This window comes from Phoenix dactylifera, chromosome 14 (genome assembly GCF_009389715.1).
Source record: "Phoenix dactylifera cultivar Barhee BC4 chromosome 14, palm_55x_up_171113_PBpolish2nd_filt_p, whole genome shotgun sequence".
Lineage (NCBI taxonomy): Eukaryota > Viridiplantae > Streptophyta > Magnoliopsida > Arecales > Arecaceae > Phoenix > Phoenix dactylifera.
The window spans coordinates 9,738,025-9,762,878 of NC_052405.1; the positions used below are offsets into that span (position 1 = coordinate 9,738,025).

Below are 24,854 nucleotides of genomic sequence, written 5' to 3' on the forward strand. Positions count from 1 at the left end.
GCTAAGCCACCAAGCCTTGGCGACAGTAAGGCATTCTTGGCATGCATGCCCTGGACTGCTTCCATGAACGAACCAGATGAACAATATGAAACACCCCAAACAGTAGATAGAAGAGTTTATGCCTGAAGAGGAATGAAATGAGAAAATGCAACAAGTAAATTAATGAACAGACATGGAAATCAATGTTGTTCTGCAATTTTAGATAAATTGGATGTCTAGATAATACATACTCTATAGCTGGAAATATATCTGCAGGCTTAACTATACGCACACACAAACCCGCAGAAGAGGTGATGGATCGAAGGATGTAAACTTCAAAGTAGAAAAACATATATATAGAATGTGAATGCATGGTTATGCTCTCCATCAAAGATGACCAAATAGGGCATCTAAAGATGATCAAAGCTTCAATATAACAAATGGAAAACAGGGGAAAAAATACATGGAACCAGAAATTGTCATCAACATATGTCTTGTATAAATGAGGGATTGCTTTATAGAATGAACAAGCCTGCAATGAAGCGAATGTCTCCAGTGCGTCCAATCAAGCATATGCTTTTGACTTGTGGAAAAGCTTTAGGTAGCATCAAGATTACTCATATTCATATTACTGGTTCATGAAAAATTTTAGCAAACATATTGCTGTGGTTCAAAGGTGCCAGCTTACCGAGCTGGTAAAAACTCTTAGTGGTGGTGCTAGAGACATGGGTCAAAATCCTGCCTTCACTAAGGTTTCAAGGGTTAGGTGTATCCAGTGAAGAGCTTATCCCCTACAGGCTAGCCCATTGCCTATGGGCCTCTTCTGTCCTGACCTGTCCCTGCCAGCCACAGCCCCCACCCCACACCAACCCAAACACACACACACACACACACACACGGAGAGAGAGAGAGAAAGAAACCAAATAAAAAAATAAAATAAAGAAGAGGAGTTACTGTGGGTCAGATCGTTGACAAGTAAGCAGGATTACCTGGTTTACATGGAATATAGCAGAGCTGAGATGCGGAGATCTATCCTCAGCAGCACTACGAATAAATAATGTGAATTAAGAGTGTCAAAAAAATTGTTAAGTAATTTTAAGCGACATTAATAGGAAAGAGACTAAGGATTTGTTCACATGCAATAAAAGCTAAAGAGAGGCTCAATTATGAGTACCAATTGGTGTAGAGCTTATTTGCTATAAATATGCATAAAACTATCATAAATTGTTAGCAATAGTAACAGCATAATAGCAGTTGCAAAAAATGGCTCCATTCATGGTGGGTTTGATGATCTGTTGCCGGTCCATCATATTAATAAAAGAAGAAAAAGGAAAACGAAAACTCAAAACTACAAAACTACAAAGAATCATTTGAAAACAACTGAAAATGAACGAGCGTACATAACTTCATCAAAGCAGATTACTTAGAGTCAGGAAGCATCATCTACTTCTATCTTCACCAGTAATCCTTGCAAGAACAGGTTCCATCTCTAAAATGGTGGAACCGGTTTCGATCCCTGACAATTATCTCCCTCTGAAATAACTTAGCTATAAATTTTGTTGCTTCATGGCAATCATGACAAACTCTAAGGTTCTTCACCACTCGAATCGGTTCTTTTCCCCTCATACTCATAAGCCCAAAAGCAATCGCAATCTTCTCACTATGATACATAACTGCATTCTCCTTCTCCTCATCCTCTATGTCATGAAGCACAGAATCTGTACTTGGACTATACCCAAGTTTCCTCAATTCCCTTTCAATCCCAACCAGAAAAGTATTGATCTGTTCAAATTGCGGGTGTGAGGTATCACCAACCACAAACTCATGAACCATATTATTCACCTCGATAGAACTACATCCAGGTACTTTTCGCACTCCTCTTTCAATCATAATCTGCCTACATCTCTCCACATCATCCCAACGCTTTGATGATGCATACACATTCGATAGAAACACATAATTAGCACCATCATTAGGATCTAACTCTAGTAGGCGTTGCGTCACCCGTTCACTTAGTTTAGCGTCCTTGTGTCTCCGGCATGCACGAAGCAAACCCCCCCAGACCACGGAGTTAGGCTGAATAGGCATTGTTTCTATGAGATCTAAAGCTTCCTCAAGAAACCCGGCCCGGCCTAGAAGGTCAACCATACAACCATAGTGTTCAATCGTGGGCTGTATTCCATAAACACCAAGCATTTGAGAGAAATATTTCTTGCCTTCGGACACTAACCCCGAATGACTACATCCTGACAAGAGCCCAACAAATGTGACTCCATCTGGCCTAATTCCTCCTCTCCTATCCATCTCAAGAAAAACTTCTATGGCTTGTTCTCCATAACCATTCATTCCTAATCCTGCAATGACCGAGTTCCAACAGAACACATTTTTCATAGGCATCCCACGGAAGACTTGAAGTGCAGCCTCAGCAATCCCACACTTGAAGTACATATCTATAAGGGCATTACCCAAGATGACATCAATCCTGAGTCGGTGATTCCGGATAAAAGCATGAAGCCATCGACCCATATTTAAGGCACCCAAGTGAGCACAAGCAGATAGCAAGCTCACCATGGTGACCTCAGTAGGCCTCACATTCTCCACTTGCATCACCTGAAACAACGAAAGCACCATACTAAACTCCCTATGATGAAGATACCCCGAGATCATCGTATTCCATGTCACTGAATTCTTTGCCGAACCCATCCTATCAAACAACTGCCGTGCCATCTCCAGCTGCCCCATCTTACAATACCCATCAACAATTGCATTCCACGAAACAACATCCTTAACTGGATTCCGGTCAAATATCTCACGAGCAGCAGAAACATCATTCTCCTTGCAATAGCAAGTGATCATCGAGTTCCAAGAAGCCGAGCTCTTCTCCGGAATTGACTCAAACAGTCTCCGCGCCTCGGTGGTGCGCCCGTGACTACTCAACGCAGCAATCATTGCGTTGTTGGCGATAACATCCCTCTCGGGCATTTCCTCAAACAGTTGCTCCGCGGCGTTCAAGCAGCCAACTTTAGAATATAAATTCAACAAACCAGTAAGTAAGAATCGGTCGAAAGCGTGGCCGAGCTTGATGATTTGGCAATGGAGGGTTGTGGCAGCATCGGAGGCGTTGGGGAGAGCAGGAAAGTGGCGGAGGAGGGTGGTGAAGGTGGCTCGGTCGGGGGGGATGTTTTCTTGGAGCATTGCGCGGTAGAGGGAGAGGAACTCTGGGGGCGGAGAGGACTCGGCCGAGGAGCGGAAGAGGTGGTTCCATAGAGAGGGTTGGTGGTAGGGCTTGGGGAGGTGGCGGAGGAAAAGGGAGGAGTTGGAGAGATCGTAGATTTGGATGCAGCGAGAGATGAAGTGGGAGAGGAGGTTTGGATTGGATTGGAGGTGGGGGTTGGTGATGATTTGGGCTTGGATTTGCTGGAGCTTCTTGAGGCTCGGAGGTGGAGAGCTTCGGAGATGGGAGAGGAGGTAGTCAGGAGAGAGAAAAGAATGGAGATTTCTGGCACAAGAGTTCATGAAAAGGTACCTCTGCGCAAGCAATGAGATGAAACAAAAACCCCCGCACTTTGAATTTTTTCTTTTGTTTTGTTTTTTATATTTAAAGATGGTCGAGCAACGCAATCTAGTATATATGTGCGGGGTATCTTAGTTCGGGAGGAAAAAAGCATACTTGGTCCTCCATCGTTCCAATTATCTCATCTCGGTAATTAATTTTATAAAAAAATTAAGTTTATTGATGAATACAGGTTAGCCACTGAAATCAAGTACATCACGATTTCTTTACCTTAATTTTGGATGGCAATATATGTTTGATCTATAATTTTTATAATTATTACAATGTTAAGATATTACTTAGTATCATTTAGAAATTTTCAGTTTAAATAAAAATTTATTATATTTTTTAGACAAATAAAAATTTTAAATTTATTTTGTAGCCACTTAACTATATTTTTTAACAATAATGTAGAATGGCACTGGTAGTAGTGAAGGCAGCCATAGTATAAATGGGATATCCGATGGCAGTAAAGAAATTAATAGTAGTGGTGGCAACAATAATAACGAAAACAACAGTAACAATTATACAAAATTTTGGTTTTAAAACGGTAAAAATTAAAAATTTTTAGTTTTCCCCTAATTTTTAGAAATAAGAAAAAATTGAAAAACTAAAAATAGAGACAGATTGGACACGTCCCCATCTCAATTTTCTTGGACTCACGCATGACCGACAAACATATAGGCTTGGATCAAGTACAATCTTACAAATTTGTTGCTCTAATATATCATACACATAAAAAATATATATATTTTGGCGTCCTTTTAGGATACACATCGGGGAAGCATAGCATTACTAAAAGAAATTATAAATTATATTTGAATGTGAAGAGAAATTTTAAGAATATAAATTTTTTGAAATAGTTTGCTGAAACTCCTCCAAATTTGAAGTTGGTTATGAAATCATTGGAGCAAACTTCACCTAATTTTATTTCTCCATAGTCATTAACCCAATGGATTAAATTAAAATAGCAACAGGGAAGACATCAAAAGGAGCTCCTTATGCTCATGCCAACGAACAACATTTGGCCCATATTCCAACAAACAATATAATTGTATACACTTATATTTATAAGTCTAGGTTTACATCCAGGCTGCCAGTAAAACCAACAATACATCCAGTCCAAACCACCCTTCCTACTTCCCATATCCCCACAACTCCATCTCACCACCACGTTGGCCGGAAATCTGATTCATCTGCTGCACCGCCGCACCTCCGGCGCCCCCGAACCTCCCATCTATTCCGTCGAGCACCGCCCAAGCATTCGGGCTCCGATCCCTTCCGTCACCACCGACATGCCGCATCCCCTCGCAGGCGGCGCCGACCTCGAGCCCTCCTTCACATGGCTTCACCATCGCCGACGACTCGGTCGGGAGCACCGAGAAGTCGTAGCCCGTCGGCCTATGGTTGGTGAGCAGGTCCTGCACCTGGACATGAGCGTAGGACTGTGGAGGCAATTGAGAGTAGTATAAGTTAGAGACCGAGTGGTGGTGGTGGTTGTGGTGGTGGAGGAGGCTATGGTGCGGGTGGATGTATTGAGAGCTCAGTGGCCTAGGCTGGTGGTCATGGCTCGCCGGGCCGCCGATGTGGTTCTCGAAGCCTTGGCTCGTGCCGCCTCCGGTCCCGACCTTAAAGAAGCACTTCTTCTTGAACACCCGGCACACCACCCATCCATCCTCCTGCTAGAAGGCAATCATATGAGCATGTTCTCTAATAGTGCATGTGGCCATGCAATTAGTACTGGGGAGGAGCTAGGAGCTTACAGCGCCGCTGCTGTTGGCGTCGCCGTCGCCGTCGCCGGCGCCGGAGTCTTCCAGGCGGTACTCATGCATGATCCAGTCCGTCTTCAGGCCATGGGGGGCGCGGCCGCGGTAGAACACAAGGGTCTTCCGCATGCCAATCTTCTTGTAGGTCGTCCTGATGCACTTGTCCCGGCCGGTGGCCTTCCAGAAGCCGGCGTTCGTGGCGCGGTTGGTCCTCGAGCCGGTGGGGTACTTGCGGTCCTTGTGGCTGAAGAAGTACCACTCGCTTTGAGGCGTCGATCCTATTCTGCATCTCTCTGAAGCAAGGAAAAACCAAGAGCACGTCACAAATCGCATTAAGTACTGCACTAGAACTATATGATCTACTTCTTCAACACTTTAGTCCCACACGTGAGGTGATCATGTTACGTGCCTATGAGGGCGTGGCACTCACGTGCACGTGTAAAGTTCTCTCTCTTTCAACATGCTATGATCTAAAGAAGTTACTGCTGGTAATTATAAGTCGTTTTGGCAGCAATGTCATGACCTTCAATGAGAACGGTAAATATTTTATAGAGAATAACCATCAAGAGTTGGAAATGGTAACATTATCTTTGGGCTTCATCATTGCCCTAAACCCGGAAAAAAATGTACAAATTAATAAATAGAACTGTTTTGGAGAAATACAAAGAAATAAAACATTACTCCTGACTTCTATTTTACCAGTCCATTGCTCCTAGGGAGTAATGATGTGCAAGAAGAACTATAAAATTTAACTACAAACAAAGTAATGAATATCTTTCTTTTATACTTTATTTACTAATACTAATCAATTAATTAAATGTAATGGCAGAAATTGATTCACCAAGGGATGATACATTTTAGCTAAATGAGTCCATGACTCTCACTGCATGATAAAATTTAGCTGTACATAGTAGTGAGTGGGAGATTACATCAAAAGGCACAAAGTATTCCATATATAAGATTCCATAAATAAGAATTGCTTCTATGCTGTATGTAAAGAGTATATGAAATACGTACATGACCTGCAATTTAAACCATAAAGTAGAAAATACAGCAAAAAATGATGTGGAAGAGGATATTACTAGAAACAGTAGAATGAAAACATCATCTACGAAAACTTATCATGGTTACAGAATATTACATATATACTTCCCTCAGAAAAAAGCCATAATACGTGTGCTTTTTGAGGTGGCGCTTTACAATTATTATAATTTAACTTATTTAACCAAACCTGGTTCAGATCATCCGAATTCAAATAAGCTTAAACAGCAGGGGTGGGGGGAATGTTTCTTCTAAATATTTTGTTGCAACTTGTATAAAACAGATCATCTGAAATATTTGAATCAAATGCATGCTTCATAATTCAGATAAAATATTACATGATGCAATTTTAACTATTGTGGGAGGAAAGCATAGATATTCGGTGACTGAAAAAAATTTCACATCATCTTTTCTTTCAAAGAAAAGAAAATTTACATCACTTCGCCGGTGCAGCTATAAAGCTAGACTTTCAGCATTACCTTGCAAGTCCCACGGCTCAACCTTATTCAAATCAATCTCTCTAATCACCTCCAAATCGAACTTCTCGAACGAGATCTTCTTCTTTAGATAGAAAAGGAGGAGCTCTTCGTCGGTCGGGTGGAACCGAAACCCTGGCGGAACTCCGGAGTTTGATGACGAAGATGCCGCCATTCTCTGGCCAAGCCCTCAGAAACCTTAGAACAAGATTTTAGACGTGGGGTGGCGCCAGTGCAGTTATATATATATGTGTGATGGGTGTCAAAAAGTTGACGCCGGCAGCTACGCCGGTGGGTTGGGATAAAGCTAGTATCGTAGAAAAGAAGTCAAGAGCACGAGACTTGAGGGAATTTAAGGTTATTATACTAGCTGCTTATTATTCTAGTATGTTAACGATCCCGAGGAATACAATAGTAATTCAATTATGGGATTCTTTGATTGTTCCCAAAGCAAGTGTAGTTTGGACTTCAGAGCTATTATCCCTTGAGTTTAGCGTAGGAACGTTGAAAAATATAAAGGAGTTACGTGATTGGCTTGGGAGTTGAGAACAGGTACTGGACTGCTGGTAGTATAAGAATGAAATAATCAAAGCTCTAATGCTCAATCCGGGCATCGAAAAAAGCTCTACACCTGTGGCTTGCCACATGGTGGAAGAAGATTGTTATGATTCATAAGTCAGTAGAATATACAGTGAGAATGTGATATAAAGCACCAATTTTCTTGTAATACATGGCAGGCCAGTAGAGAAAAGCTTTTTTTTTTCAGCAGATTTTTTTTTGAGAGAGAAAAGGAGGACAATGTATCGGTACTATAATTACCAAGATTGCAATACTTTGTCATGCACTATCCAATATTAGATTCAAAATCTCTGGTCGTTAGGTAGGAGGTATAACTACTGGGACAAGCCCCAAGTCATTAGAGTCTCTTTTAAGCTCTAGCTGAATTGAGAGCGTGATGGTAAGGATATTATGCTATCTTAGAGACAAGTTGTGCGTATTATATAAAATTCTCTGTTTCTAGTATTCTCATTTTAGCCATAAATTTTGTACATATCCATAATATGTAAATTCATATATTTTCTATAGCATTCCCTCAAAGGCATACTTCCATGATCGAACAGATGAAAATGTAAATTCCATGATCCTCATCATGGTCATAACTATATCATTGTGATTGTTATTGTTTATCATTACAATCTAACTACTGTTGAAGGAGCAAATGTCTAGTTGAGTTTGGATCCTCTCCAGCTAGAGACCTGCCCTGTTCAATCCACCACACTTCAATTTATATGGGGCTCACATTATTCAAGGACTTCCATGCATCCAACCATGAAAAATAATTGGAAAAGACCAAGAATCTCATATATTCTTCAAGCATTTACAGGGATAGCATATCAAGCGTCAGATTTCAAGTCACTTTGAAGTTGTGCTAAATGGTGCAATAATTAACAAAATAAATATTTTATATATATATATAGAGAGAGAGAGAGAGAGAGAGACTGACAGAAGTTTATGGCAGGCATGGTGAGATTGAACATCCCACAATCCTTATAATTCAAGTCGCTTATAAATGAGTGTGGTTTAGATATGTTACATGATGGAATGCAGATCCAAGGTGCCGTTTATTCTGTGCAAGTGTCTTTTTGCTTTTCTTGAAGAACAATGATTTTGCTGCCATAAGATAAGGTATAAATAATGTGTAGAATGATGAATTGGACAGTGATCGTTGGGCCATGCATGAATCCTTGAGTCTCTCATGCACTGCACTTTGGCAAAAGCAACTAAAGATGAGATTGGAAAATTACAATCCAAATAGAAATTGATTGCAGTCCCTGTAGGCATATCCTGAGATAGCATTACCATCCTTTTATGCATGCAAGAGGGCATCAATCCCTCCTCCTCACAACTTTTATCAGGCTTCATTTGATAAATGTCAGAAACCAACCACATCTGGCAAAGTTTTCCTCCAACATCAGTTTAGCTTTTTCTTGAGCCAACCAATTGCCTGTTTATATCCTCTCCAACGTATAGTTGTTTGGTAATTTCTGCAACCAATTCCTATCACTGCAGATCGACCACTCTTATCTGCCATTACAGTTAGCAGCTGGTACACAGATGGGAGTGGTGAGAACCAAGACATCACCACTCTTATCTGGATTGTATTATTTGAACAAAGAGATGCAAACATTGCCCCATGAAGAAGTGCTTATTAATGGTGTTACATATATAGATCTTATCTTCCCTGAATGAGAATGAATTCCTGCACAAATATTAGACTGGAGTACTGTGAATAGTTTGAGACGAAGCCGCCATAACTTAGGGTATAGCATGTGCAGTAGACTCCTGGGAAATTTATGGAGCACAGCCTCCTTGATTGAAATGCACTCTTCCAAAGCTTCTGTGACGTCCATTTTTCGTTAAGCGAGTGCGTGCACGCTTGTGCATGTCCGATTATATATTAGTTACTGATTCCGGGTTCGGCGCAGATCGATGAGGGTTTGAGTGAAAACCATATGCAGCAAATGATTAGGGGTGGAAATTTAGGTTTACAGAAACGAATCAGTGATTCTTAGCGCAGTCACTTGTGACATTCCTTGCAGCTTCTTGGGGTTATTCCAACACTCTGAGGCCACTGAGCTGGAGTTCTTAGTTACAGTAAATGTGAATGCTTCAGGGATGAGATTGCAGGAGAATTGGAATGAACACCTAAGCAACCACCTAAGCTTGGTTCAGTCATTGAAAACCTACTGAAAAAATCCTAATGAAATATATATATATATATATATATATATATATATATATATATGCAAACCCAAAACAATGATTTTTTTTCTTTTTCTCAGTTATATATGGGTAATTTTTCATGAGACTACCATATCCAGTGCAATAGCAGTTCACTGACTCGTTTCTCGGTTCACATGCTGTACTTCATGTCGTACTTTTGGGAGTTCAGGCAGTCTGCTAAAAGGCGGATCTGCTGCTGCTTGAGCTGTAGACAAAAATGTTACAAGTTTGGAATGTGGCCAAATTTGATAGACCAAAAAACTCAAAGTGCTGGATTGATGGTGCAAAGAGGAAAAAAAAGTACTTTATTAAAAACAGAAAATATTGAAACTAAGAAGAGTATACAAAATTAAGAAGAAAGGAAAAGAGGACATTGAAAAGATTTTACAATCTTTACCACAAAAAAAGATTTTACAACCACCACAGTTCCTCAGACTTTTCAATTACAGAGGTTAGCTGGTGCTTCTTGACTAAAATAGAGCAGCCTTTAAGCAAAGATTTAAGATCTTCCAACTGTTTTGATCCCAGAGTGCTTCTCATCTCTGAATATCCTTCAATTCCTTTCATCGAGGTTCTCCAGAAAATGGTGATGGCTAGCATTTTTATCAGCCTTCAAAATATTCTCTTTTGCATTTACATCAGACTGTTTCAATATACCAACCAGACTAAAGGCTCAATGTTATGGAGCCAATGTGTAGAACTCCACCACATGCCTCACTTGTAGGAATTCCTTACAAGTAGAGTTGTAATGGATTTGAACTTGGTTTGCTCTTTCAATCCAACTCTTGGAAAAACTAACGCCAAACATACGTTAAGTTTACAAATTTTGTAGAGTCGTTATTAAACTTCAAGGCTCGACGACATAGAGCCAATAAAACTTTGCCACATAACTCGCTTGTAGGAACTTTTTGCAACTGGAGTTGTAAAGGATTTGCACTCAGTTTGCTCTTATTCCAATCATGTTCACTGCCAATCTCTGTGAAAATTTATTGGTCATGTCGTATTCAGCTTGCCACAAATTTTTGTGCTGCCAGGCCACCACTTGATGACTTGTTAATAACGTGGTTTAGAATTTAGGGTGGAAAGTGATCATTCATTGTCATCACTATCTTAATTTGCAAGTTTCTTAGCCTGGCCTTGGTTAAAAAAAAATGAGACAGTTATCTAATAAATCTCGGGAAAGTCAATCATGGAAAGGTCAAAGGGGAAAATATAATGGTGCTTCATTATACTAAACCTACCTCTAACCCCTTGGAAAAGGAGGGGAAACCCCACCAAGAATAAAATATATAAGGGAGTGGAAATGGAAGGGAGAAACGAAATGGCCTATGTCACAAATGTTGATTAATTTTCACGAATACATTTTCTATAATAAAGTTATAGGCATACTACAGTGGTGAATAAGAGAAGGTACGTTAATCTCATAATCTCAACCTCTAGTAAATTTCAACTTTGATTTTTTTAAATATAAATATATATATATATATATATATATATATATATATATATATATATATATATATATATATATATATATATATATACACTAAATGACTTCCTCAACTTTGACCTTGTGGCATCTTGAACCCCTTCTTTAGACATTATCAGCTAGAGCCATGAACTTCAAAATTGAATGGTGTGAGCTTTCCCCTAGTTCGCGGCGTTAGGAATCAAGCCTATTGGCCTACCAACTTATTGGAGACCAATCTACAATTCCAGTAGGAAATCTGCATAAAGAGGGAAGCAATTACAGTTTCGCCTGGTTTTAAAGCCTGAGATATAAGTCAACGAGAGCTTGTATCGTGACCAAAATAAATCTGAGTTTCCAATATAGAGTATATGGGCTCAATCCAGCTCCAATTCGCCAAGCCTCGAGTTGGATATGGCCCATCAAAAGGCTAACAACTATGTGTAGACTCCTAAACAAGAGATGTGCCTCCAAAGGGTCTTTGTCACGCCCTCGCTTGCAGCCCCCACATGAGGGCTACATGAGGGAAAGAAATACGTAGCTCTTCTGTCAGATATTGTCCGGTTTCGGAGCTCGCACGCTCGTACACATGCCGCTCAGACTCCTCTCCTATTTTGTTTTCCAACCAAAACACGTCTACAGGATTTGGAGACACTCGCCTCATATACCCAGGCTCTAAAACGAATCTAGCCAATATGGGATCTTTTATTCACCCATTTTCGGATTAGAACCGTCCTCGGCTCTGATATCAAATGTCATGCCCCCGCCTGCGCGGGCCACGTGAGGCACTCAGTGCCCATTTGGGGGCCGCATGAGGGGAGAAAACATGGGGCTCTCCTACTAGATCCGGTTTCGGGGCCCTCACGTGTGCACATGCACCGCTTAGACCCCTCTCCAATTTTGTTTTCCACCCAAAACATGTTTACAGGATTTGGAGATACCCACTTTATATGCCTAGGCTCTGAAACGAGTCTAGCCGATGTGGAATCTTTCACTATTAATCTAGTAGGTTTGGAAAGGAAGAACCCCTCTCTTTCTGCAGCTGATGTCAATAAAACAGATTAAAATTTCCAAATATATTTGGGACGAATCCATACTTGAATCAAACTTACACTCATTTAGAACTGATTGGGTCCAAAGATAGGACCCATATGGTAAATTTTAGTAGCCAAATACCGACTGGAATCCTCAAAATGACATCTTCTGAAAATAAACCAAGTGAATTTAATAAGACCCGACAGTATAGAAATTGATCAAGTTGTACCATGGAGTCCAACCTTCATACTGTGAGAGAGAGAGAGAGAGAGAGAGAGAGAGAGAGGACTAAGAGCATGGCGTCAATCACCAAAATAGTTCACTCTCACGTGGCTTGGCAACCATACAATGTATTACACCGACACTGTAAGTTGCATCAATCTTGAGTTTTCTTTGTACCGTGATTGGTCCCCTTACTATTTCTCTTTCAAAATGACCAAACCCAAATAGAACCCCACTAAATCCTATAGTTGGCACTAGATCCAAAACCATTAAATAATGAGTGTAAGTGCACCCCCTAAATTAGAGAAAACCCAGGTCACCTACATTCAGGTCAATAAAACGTGCTAAGTGAAGCTCAGCTGTCCACATTCCATACAATAAACCATGGGCTTGAAACAAATCCAAGAAGCAAGATCAAAATCTATGGTTACTTTTTAACGATGTCATGACCAATGAGCTCCATGTGATATTCATGCACTATAGTATGTAACTCAGTACAGTGACCAGCCCCAAATGAGCCCATGTTGCAGTGTGTTCTTATCCTCTAGTGATATAGATCGTGAATCAAGTCTGGTCTGATACCATTTATAATAATTTAAGTTTTTACTTAAAAATATCTAAAAAAGATTATTTGAGTTTTTTAATAGGTTTTTTCTGCATGAATTTTGCATGAACACCCTCCTAAATTGATATTTACATGTATACCCTCGTAAAACACTTGTTTTAATATTTTATCCTTTTTTATTCTTATTTTTGTATACATACCTACACCATCTGACACCGTTTAAAAATTAACGATTTTAAATTAAAATGACTAAAATACCTTTAATAGATAGATGTGCAAAAAAAAATTATTTATAAGGCGATCGCAATGGAAAACAAAAAAATAATTTTAAAATTTTATTTTGTTTTTAATTGAAATAAATATAGTTTTTATTAACAGTATTAGAAGGACAATTATATTATGGGTATTTATGAAAAAAATAGTGTTTTATAAAGGTACGGAAATAAATATAATTTTAAGAGAGTCTCCACGTGGCAAGACTAAATCTTTTGATTTATTAAAAAAATTAAATTAATTTACAGGTCTCTTTCTCTCTTGCTGTACTGAGAGGTGTGTTGAACAGTAAGCCACCCCAGGCTTCAGCTGGGTCCCACACACCTCCTCCCCCCCTAATCTATGCTTCTTCCCTGGATTTCCATCTCAGCCGACTCTTCCCTTCCGCCGCTTCCTTCTTTGCTTCCAACCGGCTGCTGAAAAGCCATAGCCATAGGAGAGGCATGGATGACAGGATCCCTCCCAGCAACACTTACTTCCACTACTTCCCTTCAGGGATCCCTCCCAACTCCTCTCCCCACCACCACCCCATCCGCCCTCCCCCTCCCCCAACCCCTCTGGATAGAGAAAGGTCTCCATGTCAGCTGTCTTTAGACTTGTGATCTTCTATTAAACTTGGTTTGCGTGTGCAAGTTCTTGTTGTCTTTATGCTTGTATCAGCTTCTTGATTGAGTTTTCTTATTGTTTTTGAGTGAATTTTGAGCTGTTCATGGAAAGGTCATGGTTAGATTTATTCGGATGTTCATGTTTTCTTTAATAATTTGTTGCTTTTATGGCATGGATGCTTGGATGTCTGGGGTTTTTGTTGGATGCAATATCTTATATATCTTACATATACCTGCCTTTTCGTAGTCATCACTGTCAATGTTTCCCTGTTTTGATTGGTTTATGTTAGTTGATGTTTCTAGAGGGACTGCGTTTGCTGCAACTAATCATAGCTTCTTCAATTCTTGGTAGTATTTCATCATAAGAAAAATCAGAAAGTCTCTATAATTCACTTGATGTATGCATATGCTTGCAGTTGTGCTGTGTTTGAAGATAAGCGAACACTTACTGTTTGATGGCTTGTAGGAGTTTTTTTTTTTTTTTTTTTCCTGTTTTAATATATGCAGAAGTTCGAAGGTATATTGATTAGTAACCATCTCTCTGTCGAGTGTTTAATCTTGGTTCACTTTTTTTGTTAGCCCTTCATTGAGTACTAGCTGTGATGAGAGAATTACTGTTGACTTGGCAGATATTTAGCTGAGCTGATGGCTGAGAGACAGAAATTGGTACCTTTCATGCGAGTACTTCCCTTTTGTAGCAGGATTCTAAACCAAGGCAAGTTGTAATTGTTTTCGGCTATCATATGTAATCAACTTGTTCAATTTGACAAACCTTGAATTTGGCATCGTACTTGGGAATGGCTGACATACAGTCATTGAAGAGTTTATACAACATCACCTAATTGGTTGAGTTTAAATGTAATATTAATATTTTGAGCATCTTACCATGTTCTATTTAAGCACACTGATGGACATTTAGGATGCACATCAACTTCAGTTGCAGAAGCAGCATTAACATTTTGTACCATCAACCATATTAAAATCAGAGACTAAAAAAGAAAGAGCCAATAAGTTTGCTTCTTCATTAGGATATATGCAATGTAAGGCAAGTTTTGCATTGCATAGCCAAATAAATGTATAGCTGATTTCATTATCAAATTCCTATGAGACTGCATATGGGCCATTTGATTCACATTAGGTTTCAGTACCTTGAGATTGTGAAGATGGCTTACCACACAGCAATAAGAAAATATCTCTCCAACACCTTTGTTTTATAGGCCCAAACATGGCAAATAGACAAGAAATCATATAAACCCCAGCTTATTGGATAAGTGGATTGTTGGAAAATAATGACTAGAAATTGCTATATTGTTATTATAGATAGTGTTATAAAAGAATAATCCACTAAAAAATAAATTTAGAAGATTGAAAAAAGCTTATCTGGATCGAGGCGTGTGATGTACACTGCCCTAAGAACGTTATTCGCTCTCTATGTGCGGGTCTGTGGCGATTTCATCTCCAAAGTACAACAATCTGACTCAGCCCGATCCTTCTCTGATGAGCACGATCACTAGAGGCTTGACCCGACCGACTTCTTCGAATGCCTAAAAAAATAAAAAAGATAGAAAGCAGAAAGTTGAAGGGTGGAAAACACTTTGTCTGTGGAAGAAACTCTTCGGAGAAAGAGTACCAGTAAGAGAGAGAGAGAACAGATTTTTTATTAGATTAATCCCGAAGGAGTTTGTTTATAGACTTTATCCAAAAGACCAAAAAGATGCGATAGTTCCGTAGATACGTAAAGTTTCTGAAATACCGTATTTTTTCATAAACCAACGTTCTCACTTGAAGAGTCAACTCTTCTGAAAGAGGCACCTGACAAAAAGGTATTTTAAAGCATTTAAAACAACTAAAATTTAGGGGATAAGAAAATTTAAATTTTTTAATCAAAACTCCAACAATCCTCCACAAAAGATTTAAGTTTTTGAAAATCATAAAGTAGAATATCTGGGCAACTTATATTGTGCAATAGGTGAGGTGTCCTGTAGACTTGAACCTCACTTAGTATTGATAATATCTATCTAAAGGAACCATAGTAGATTAGACCTCGAACTAGGTTCTTTGACTCAAACTTCTACTTATCACACACACAATTTAGATAAATTGGGTCTTTATGCGGTCAGCGCCATTTAAAGGCCTTGCGCTTAGTATCTTGATTTTTAATAAGAATTTTGTTAGGGTTAGCCTAAATCCCTAGTCGCGGCCTATACGACAATTCTCACATAGATAAGTCCTCCAAGAATATTTGTGACCTGTTATCCTGCAGATTTTCTGTCTTGAACTCATGAAAAGTATTAGTCAACCTTTCCAATATATTTTTGTCACTGATAAGAGCACTCATCATAGGGATGGAAAAAGATATACTCCGAAAAATGTGCTCTAACACGATCACTTAATCAACTTCGTTAGTAGCACATTGAACCTCTTTCATGGGATCTCTAATCACAGAGGTTGGGTATCCACTGTCGATGACCAAATAGTGGGCTTAAGCCCCATCCCTTCAATGAATCTAGGACTCCACTCCTAGACAAACCCTTGGTTAATTCATCTACTAAATTTTTCTCATACTTGACAAATTTCAAGAAAATGGCATTACTCCTTTTGAATTGTCTTATAAATTTATGACGAATCCAGTATGTCGGTTCATCTTTTATTAGTACTCTTTTGATTTGTCAGATTTTGAGTTAGATTCTAGATTTTGAATAAATGCAATAAAGAGTAATAGTATCAATAAAATTAAATAATCACACTAAAAAATATAACAAGTGATTTTACTTTGTAATTTCTGTACGTTTTTCAAAGCAGCAGTATGTATTTTGAAAATAGCTAATAATATGCACAGTTTTTAAAAGCAACAGTAATTTCTGCACAGCTTTTAAAAATGCAGGAGTTTTTTACACAGATTCTAAAGATGCAGTAAATTCTGCACAGAAATTAAAGATCGCAGAAAATAGTTTGCACAGAATTGAAAGCCATAGAAAATATGCACAGAAGTTAAAGTTGCAGTAATTTTCAACACGGATTTTTTAATCTACGGAAAATTTCTGTACTGTTTTTAAAGATGAAGAAAATTCTGCTAAGATTTTAAATTTGCAGACAATTTCTGTACAGGTTTTAAAGTTGAAAAAAATCTGTTTGCAATAATTTCATAGCAATATGGCTTTCTTAAAAGACTGGTTTTTGTAAAGAAAATAACTTTTAAATGATAAAGTTAAAGCATTCCAATTGTATACAAATAAACCAAATTAGTTCTATGCGATCAAATTAAATTGATAAATAATCAACTAGCAATTTCGAATATGATTAAGATCACATTCTTAGACTGTTGGAAAATAAGCCTAGAAAATAAAAAAGATAGAAAACAGAAAGTTGAAGAGTGGAAAAATGCTGGAGTTTTCTGCAAATAAATTTTAAAAAAGGGTTTTTTAAAGCATTTAAAACAACTAAAATTTAGGAGTTAAGAAAATTTAAATCTTTTTTTAATTAAAACTCCAATATGGATAACTGAAGAACACACGAAAAACCTACTTTCTTTGATATTTTGCATTTTATAGATTAGAAACCCTGTGAAATTATGCATATAGCTTTTGTTAATTGAACAATTAGTTTACTTTATATGCATAGGTGTACTGTTAACAAAGTCTTTTTCTTCCTCTTGTAACATCATTATTATTAATAGGCTGCAGGTCAAGAAGCCAACATTACCTTGTATTCTGTAAAGTAACTTTATGGTCTACAGTAGTATGAAACATGGGCTTTTGATTATTATCAGATTCTTTGTTTGTATGGCTATAGCCTCTAGTAATAAATTCAACTCTTTGGGCTAAAGTGTTCATGGTTCACAATCATCCACTTGATTCTCCTTATTCATATCATACTGGAATACATTTTCCAGATTTATTGTGCTTACTAACATATCTTGATATTGGATATAGACTCATCCATATTGGTTCTTGTGGTCTGTTAAATGTGGTTGTTGTTGCTGCATCGTTTCTCTTGCATCACCAATTTCGATAATTAAGAACTGACTACAAAGAAGATGATTAATCTTTGCTTTCATAATTCTTGCTTGGATTAGCAGATTACTTTCGTTAATTGAAACTAACTGGTCACATTCAAGTTCATGGCAATGACATTACATAGATTCATTCTTGTAACAAATATAGTGATTTTCATATGCAATGCAGAAATTTTTAGAGCATCAGTTTTGGCACCTAACCAAAACTTCGTTACTGAGAGAATGGAGCATGGCAGTCCATTGAGGATAGCTGGCCACACTACCAAAGGTGGATCAATGGATCTGGACGGATGGTCAGCAATGCAAGTAGAGGTAATGTTGCTACCTATCACCCTTGTTCAGATACTCAGATTGTTGATTTTCTCTGTGATTAGATTTTTATAGACCTATATCTATTTTTTCTAGTTTTTATTATTCATGATTTTCATCCATGATTCCTTCTTCTGAAGTGGGTGGGATTTGATTCTTTGTGGCGGCGACTTATAGGTCTCTCACATTTTTCATTGACGTATTTTATGATTGAAAAGTCCTTTGTGAAGCACCCTTTTTTCACTTTATTAACATTCTTGCATTTCTGTGTTAGCGCAAAATAGGTCGGTTTATTATAATAAATTCTTACTCCTGGCTTACTCCTGTGTGTAGTTTTTTCCCATAAATAAATTCCAGCTTCATCTGCATATGCTTCAGATCTTAGACACCTGGATTAGGATATGATTACTATAAATCCCAAAGTTTGATGGCAAGAGCTGGACTTGCATGAATGATGACGGTTAGATCTGATTTATCAATGCAAATTGAAAGTAGAAATTTGAAAGTGAGGCACAATCTTGTGAATTTGATGCATGATTTTCATGATTACTTGCCTAGCTTTGGGTGGTGTGCTGTGGGAGATAATAGCTCTCTTATCCAAAATGTGAGTAAACATGGTAGGATATAACTGTTGATATTTAAAATCTTGGCTTTAAAGCATGTCCAAGTGCAGGCTTTAAAGTTATTTAAGCCTCAAGGCACACCAAGGAACCCGGGTGTCTTGGAGCCTAGGCAAGACCTTGGCGCAAGGTGCAAAGCGACAAATGTGCGCCTTAACAGAATAAACGATCTTGGACCAAATACAGATTCATCATCATATTTTCTGCTTAGCATGATGAGTTCAGAGTACCTTGACACATGCCTCTCTCAATGAGCATGATGAGGATATTTCTGGTTGCTGGATATATATAGTTAGATCTTGTGGGGTAGTATGGAGCACCTTGACATATGTCTCTGCTCATAGGTCTAGATGTTTCCTGGCATTCCTATTGCTGGCAGTGATATATTTCTGGTTTCCTGATATATATAATTTGACCTTGTGGGGGTGGCATGGAGCACCTTGATACCTACCCAACCAAATATCATGCCGGTTTGGGTAGGAACACCCTGAACTGAGTGTTTGGGACAGTTTGGTGTATCTTGGTTTTAGGTGTCCTGCATAGTCAAAGCTTTGGATCAAGAATTGTATAGCTACTAGAAGTTCCATGAATGAAAAGCATTCATTGTTGGATGTGTCTGGTTCTTTTACCTGATTGGCAACTTCTTTCCATACGATTAAATGGTGTTTGGATGTATCTTATCTGCTTTTTTAATGCAGTTTCTTTACTTGATTGATAAATAACAAGGTATGATCCTCTAATTTTTAAAAGCTTGTGCTGTTACTATCTCTTATTTCCGCCTCCACCTATAACATGTATTGACAAAGTAAACGTGCTTCCTGTTAATCCTGTTTACAGGAAAACGGTTGGAATGGGGCCTTTCATGCATCAGCGGTGGGTTGGAATGGGGCTCCTGGAGTTGCTACCAGCCCTGTTGTAAAGAAAGTTGTGAGATTAGATGTTCCTGTTAACAAGTTTCCTAATGTATGCAAATTGTTCTATAGTGTTAGTTGACTCAAAAGGAAGTTAAAATTTGATTTTATAGTGACTGATCTACTGCTTGTTTCAGTACAACTTTGTTGGCCGTTTGTTGGGACCACGTGGTAACTCTTTGAAAAGGGTTGAAGCTACGACGCAATGCAGAGTTTACATAAGAGGTCAAGGTTCAGTCAAAGATACTCTCAAGGTATTATGATATCTTGTGACTCACATTATTTGAAAATGTTTTGGCTCTTCACGTAATGCCGTTACTAATTTGGCCCTCATTCTACATGTTCAGTATTTTTCACTCTCCAAGGATTCAACTATTAAACACTAATCAGGGAATTCAATTTCAGAGGCCCTCAGGTCTGGCTTGATCTCTATAGCAAAGACAACAGGCACTCATCAAAATTCGCATAGCGGTAGAATTGGTTACCTAGGCACAGAAGGTCTAGCATTACAAAGGCTCATGAATAAGCCTATGTTTCTAAGGGTTAATTTGATAGGATGGGCCTCTCATATTTATTCATATATGCACGAGCATTTTATATTGTAAACAAAAATATGAAAGACTTATACAGTGGTTTTTCTATCATACAAACTTGTTTATTGTAACTTGCAAACTCAGTTTCTGTTTTTTGGATATCATACTATTTTATTGTCAAACACATGTTTTCTCTAAAGTTATTAGTTGATTTTAATAGCAATTTTCTGATATACCACGGATCTGTTAGCTCTCAGTATGTTTTTCTACTGGGGAGAAACTTCTCACTTACCATGCCTATGTCAAATAGGGGCTGACAGAATACTTGGATTGTATGAAGTTCTGACATATACTAGCATGTAAATATAGGAGACATTGCCAGAAACAGTAGAACATTTTCTTTTACTCTAGGCTACTCATGTTGGCTTTCTAGTGGCAAATAGATATGTTTTCCGCATTTAAACAAGAATTTTGACTTTATAGACAAACCTTACTTCGTAAGTCATAATGAAGAAATAATATTTTGTTGTTGAGAAAGTGTTATATACTTACATAATCCACTTTCTTTTGGAATCAAAGGTCTAATTTCCAATTGCAACTGTATTAGCAAGTTATAGTTGCTCTAGTCATAAACTTTATTTTGCTAATGTAAACTGTCTTTGAAATTTCCAATTGCAAGCTTCAATCTTTTTGAAAGGTTGCCCTTGTATTCATGAATCTTCTAGTTGAATAATTTAAAAGTTTTCAAGCTTCAATCTTTTTGAAAGATTGCCCTTCCATTCATGAATTTTCTAGTTTAATGTTTTAAAAGTTTTAGCATCTTGCCATCCAATTGTAGTATGCTCATTATGATTTCTGGATCTATTATACAAATTTAGTCGACATCCATCTACCTGCTGAGAATTGAGCAAGATGTAATCAAAGAAACATGACGCTTAGAGTGACACAAATCCTTGCTCTTTTCTTAAATGGTAGCAGAGCGATGAACTGGTTCACATGACATTTATTTCTTGTATATTCTTCCATAGTCCTGGGTTTTTGTCACAAAGACATACATTTAGCTAAACAATTTTGCCAAATACAGGGAGTTTTTGCTTGTGTAAGTCCAGCTGGTTTCTCCTGCCAATATATTGAGATTGCATGAACTAAGCTCCTTAATTTTCATTATTTGAGAGGGTTGACCTATTTCCACCAAAAAAGAGAGGGCTGACCTATAACATGTGCAGCGTGTTTCCCCAAATATCTGGTTCACCCTAATATCTTAGTTAAATGCCAAGGGAAAAGCTGGAATTTTAGCCTTAAATTAACATCCCAATCCTACTTTTGAATCAGACCACCCCAAGCCTCTGTGAATCGTACCAAACACTGGGTTTGCACCCTTTCTGGAGACATTTTGGTTTGACATAGCAACATTAGTATACATACATCCATGCATGCATACACCGACGTGATGTGGACACATCCATATGAATGTAATCTGGAACATTTTTGTGTGTATCAAATGATTATCCATTTATATGCATGTTCCATGCAATTCTAATTTAGGAAATGTGTAAGCCTCAACTAATTGCTACTTAACTTCTGCTGAAATCCATCCTTCTTTGTAGGAAGAGAAGCTAAGGGATACACCTGGATATGACCACCTTAGTGAGCCATTGCATGTGCTTGTGGAGGCCGAGTTTCCAGCAGATGTGGTTGATGCCCGATTGAGCCAAGCTGTGGGGATTTTGGAAGATCTTTTGAAGCCAGTGGTACATAAAAGGAACTCCAACAGCCTGCTCTCTCTCTCTCTCTCTCTCTCTCTCTCTCTCTCTATATATATATATATATATATATATATATATATATGTATACACACACGCACACACATATATATACACATTTAAATGCATACATACATACATACATACATATATATATATGTGTACATATATACATTCATCCACACACACACACACACACACACACACACACATATATATATATACGTATATGTACATATATTTACATATATGTGTGTACATATGTATGTACATCTATATATATATATATGTGTGTATACATGTATATACCTATACATATATACAATATATGTATATATATGTATGTATGTGTGTATGTATCACTTGAGCACATGCATGCACTGCAACTGCTAATGAGATTTTTTTTCAGGATGAGTCCAAAGATTACTACAAGAAGCAACAGTTGAGGGAATTGGCCCTGCTGAATGGTACCCTAAGAGAAGAGAGCCCTCAGATGAGCCCCAGTGTGTCGCCATTTAACAGCACAGGAATGAAACGAGCAAAAACACGACAATAGACCAAAGTCATAGGAGTTGATTCTTAACCTCTAAACTAGCTCAGTTTTACCTAATGGGAGAGTGCCAGTCTCACCTTTGCATAATCTACATTATTCTTAATGATGAATATCGGGACATTGTGAGAAAGGAATGCATCTATCATTGGTACACCAAGATGTGTCCTTTGATCTCGATGTTTCTTGCTTCCTTGTTATAAATACCTGAATGTCACTCCTAGTTTGCTCATCGTCTGTGTATTGTGTAACCTTATCATAATGTTCTGTGTGATATCATGTGCATGGGACTGCATTATACGAATTTCACATGATAAGATGTTAGATAATATGACCTCTGTAGTTAGCCTAAGTTATGTACTTGACACAGCTTTTACCTTGTGATCCATATTCTCTTTAACTTTGGTGTGGTTGTCACTCAAGCACCATAATGCATTAGAATTTTTGCCCTATCTTTTTTTTACAGACCATCATATTTACCCACACTTCCAATTCTCTATATGATTGTTTCTAAACCCAGGAAATTGGATTTGAGAGGCCATCGGCTTTGCATATTATCTTTAGAGGGAGTTGAAGGGCAAGATACTTCTTCTGATGATGTATTTGTTGGATTTGCCTTTTGTAAAGCGCAAAATAAAAGGACTGTCAGAATAAGTTCAAGATTTTGCTGTTTTAATAATATATACTGTTCATCAAAAAATGGAAGGAAAAGTAGCACTTAGAAATCAGAACTCTAGCACTTTGTAATCATGGGATCTTGCTTATTTTGTCTCCCTGCTTCTTTTAATCCATTTGGATTGTCTTTCATAGGTAAAATGTTATTTTGCTCATGAGATGAAGATACTTGTTTAGTGGAAATGATGAAGGCAATCCTTCGCAAGAGTTCTGCTTAAATAACTACAGCAACATATTTTGGAGACTCGGTTCAGATGTGATTTGTTTTCATCTGATAGCACCACAAAGTGCAGCTTCTAGTTTTGCAACAAGTTTCTGACACTTCTTTTGAAAAAAACATCGAGTAATGCTTTTGAATTAATCAGTTGTTTATTAAAAGGATATATAGATTGTTTAAATTAATTATACAAACTAATGGCTTTGTATCGAGGTTTTAAATACTGGTGCCGGATCTCGTAGTGGTTGTTTGCCAGAATGGTATGGCGCCGTTTATACATGGTAAAAGGCTACCCAAATAATGTGTATCAGTGCCAAAAAATTGCTGGAACTATAAAGAGTATCATTCATACTCTCTGTTCCGGCAAAATTTCAAACCTTGTTTTGAACAAATGGGGAGAGATCTAAATCACAAGTATATGAAAGTAAGATTGGATTGACAAAATATTTATTTTTTGTTCGTTCCAAATTATTATTGTTAAAAATATAGATTAAGAAGTGTGATGTGAGTTTTTTTTTTTTTGTTTTCATTTGGGTGCTAAATCATGTGTTAAAAGGGTAACCAAGGTCAGACACCCCATAAAAAAAAGGTCTGGTTGCTGGCTTCCCTTACAGGCTTACCTCCAGTTAAAGAGATATCTCGATGGAGAAGAATGATCGAAGGAGGTCTTACATTAATTGAATACTTAAGATAAATTTTCTTTCAGCATTGTGAATAAATTAGGTTTGCATTCTGTAACTTTGAAAGAATAAGTTTTCTTTGCACATTAGTAATTCTGGTTTATGGGTGACGGGGAGATTTATATTCCGGAAAACCCGATCCATATCCTCCATGTCCTAAAACCTGCATCTAGGACTTCTGGTGTTGGATTTAGATCTTAGAAAATCACTGGCACTTTATCAGGTCTGGTGTAATTTGCCCAAAGATAACGTATATTTGTGGAGAGAGCATTTGCTTCACTTGTTAGTCATCCATTCACAAAAATAAGTAATTTAAGGTCCATGCTAATAAGTTCTCTTGAGACCCTAACTCTTCTATTTAACCAATGAAAAATGAGGTCTACATGACAATATTGGAATTTTGTATGAGACACTCGGTGTTTATTATTTAACTGCGATCGATGGAATTATCTCCTTCAAACACCATGAACTTTCATCACTCTCAAGATCTATGGAGAATTTATAAGATCATGATGCTTAAGTCCCACCATGACTAAGTAATCAAGCTTTAAACATCAATACATCTGATCAGATAAACTGTTTAACATGTGACAAACATGCATAGTACTAGTATATTCTTGCAAATGGCATACTCTGCACTCCCTATGCTATCTCTATGTGAAGTTAGAACAGTTGTACTGCTCTGCTAGCCTTTTTGGTTTAAAATTAGAGGGGAAAGAAAGAGAAAAAAGTAGAGAGGATCAAAAAGATGACACCCATGGGAGAGGGCAGAATATGGTCAGTTATCCCACAATATTTTTCTTCAAGAGTAAAC

The 24,854-nt window shown here is 37.8% G+C and overlaps 3 protein-coding genes across 4 annotated transcripts; 1 reads left to right on the plus strand and 2 right to left on the minus strand.

Annotated features, from left to right (window-relative positions):
* Nucleotides 1-28: 28 nt before the first annotated feature.
* Nucleotides 29-3,583, minus strand: LOC103704757 (pentatricopeptide repeat-containing protein At3g62890-like). The gene is made up of 2 exons (XM_039133596.1): nucleotides 969-3,583; nucleotides 29-122 (listed from the first exon to the last, which is right to left on the minus strand). The coding sequence occupies exon 1, from the start codon at nucleotides 3,493-3,495 to the stop codon at nucleotides 1,435-1,437; it is 2,061 nt and encodes a 686-aa protein (XP_038989524.1). The 5' UTR covers nucleotides 3,496-3,583; the 3' UTR covers nucleotides 29-122; nucleotides 969-1,434.
* A 998-nt stretch (nucleotides 3,584-4,581) lies between these two features.
* On the minus strand, nucleotides 4,582-7,007 carry LOC103704864 (protein BEARSKIN1-like). The gene is made up of 3 exons (XM_008788339.2): nucleotides 6,819-7,007; nucleotides 5,296-5,591; nucleotides 4,582-5,211 (listed from the first exon to the last, which is right to left on the minus strand). Exons 1-3 carry the CDS (start codon nucleotides 6,988-6,990, stop codon nucleotides 4,669-4,671), a joined length of 1,011 nt encoding a protein of 336 aa, XP_008786561.2. The 5' UTR covers nucleotides 6,991-7,007; the 3' UTR covers nucleotides 4,582-4,668.
* A 6,501-nt stretch (nucleotides 7,008-13,508) lies between these two features.
* LOC103704753 (KH domain-containing protein At1g09660/At1g09670-like) lies at nucleotides 13,509-22,868 on the plus strand. 2 transcript variants are annotated; one of them, XM_026803713.2, is made up of 7 exons: nucleotides 13,509-13,760; nucleotides 14,397-14,482; nucleotides 17,952-18,094; nucleotides 19,549-19,674; nucleotides 19,760-19,876; nucleotides 21,763-21,906; nucleotides 22,328-22,868. In XM_026803713.2, exons 1-7 carry the CDS (start codon nucleotides 13,606-13,608, stop codon nucleotides 22,472-22,474), a joined length of 918 nt encoding a protein of 305 aa, XP_026659514.1. In that variant the 5' UTR covers nucleotides 13,509-13,605; the 3' UTR covers nucleotides 22,475-22,868. The 2 variants fall into 2 exon arrangements, with proteins under 2 accessions (XP_026659514.1, XP_008786388.1); XM_008788166.4 differs by having other exon boundaries at nucleotides 13,510-13,733.
* Nucleotides 22,869-24,854: the final 1,986 nt, after the last annotated feature.

What these genes read in the sequence shown, in the direction of transcription:
- LOC103704757 (XM_039133596.1), bottom strand. Translation starts at nt 3,495, where the DNA reads ATGAACTCTTGTGCCAGAAATCTCCATTCTTTTCTCTCTCCTGACTAC.
- LOC103704753 (XM_026803713.2), top strand. Translation starts at nt 13,606, where the DNA reads ATGGATGACAGGATCCCTCCCAGCAACACTTACTTCCACTACTTCCCT. An exon ending in TGTCAGCTGTCTTTAGACTT is followed by an intron (nt 13,761 to 14,396) that starts GTGATCTTCTAT and finishes TTGACTTGGCAG; the next exon opens with ATATTTAGCTGAGCTGATGG. An exon ending in CAGTCAAAGATACTCTCAAG is followed by an intron (nt 19,877 to 21,762) that starts GTATTATGATAT and finishes CCTTCTTTGTAG; the next exon opens with GAAGAGAAGCTAAGGGATAC.
- LOC103704864 (XM_008788339.2), bottom strand. Translation starts at nt 6,990, where the DNA reads ATGGCGGCATCTTCGTCATCAAACTCCGGAGTTCCGCCAGGGTTTCGG. An exon ending in TGAGCCGTGGGACTTGCAAG is followed by an intron (nt 5,592 to 6,818) that starts GTAATGCTGAAA and finishes TCCTTGCTTCAG; the next exon opens with AGAGATGCAGAATAGGATCG. An exon ending in ACGCCAACAGCAGCGGCGCT is followed by an intron (nt 5,212 to 5,295) that starts GTAAGCTCCTAG and finishes GCCTTCTAGCAG; the next exon opens with GAGGATGGATGGGTGGTGTG.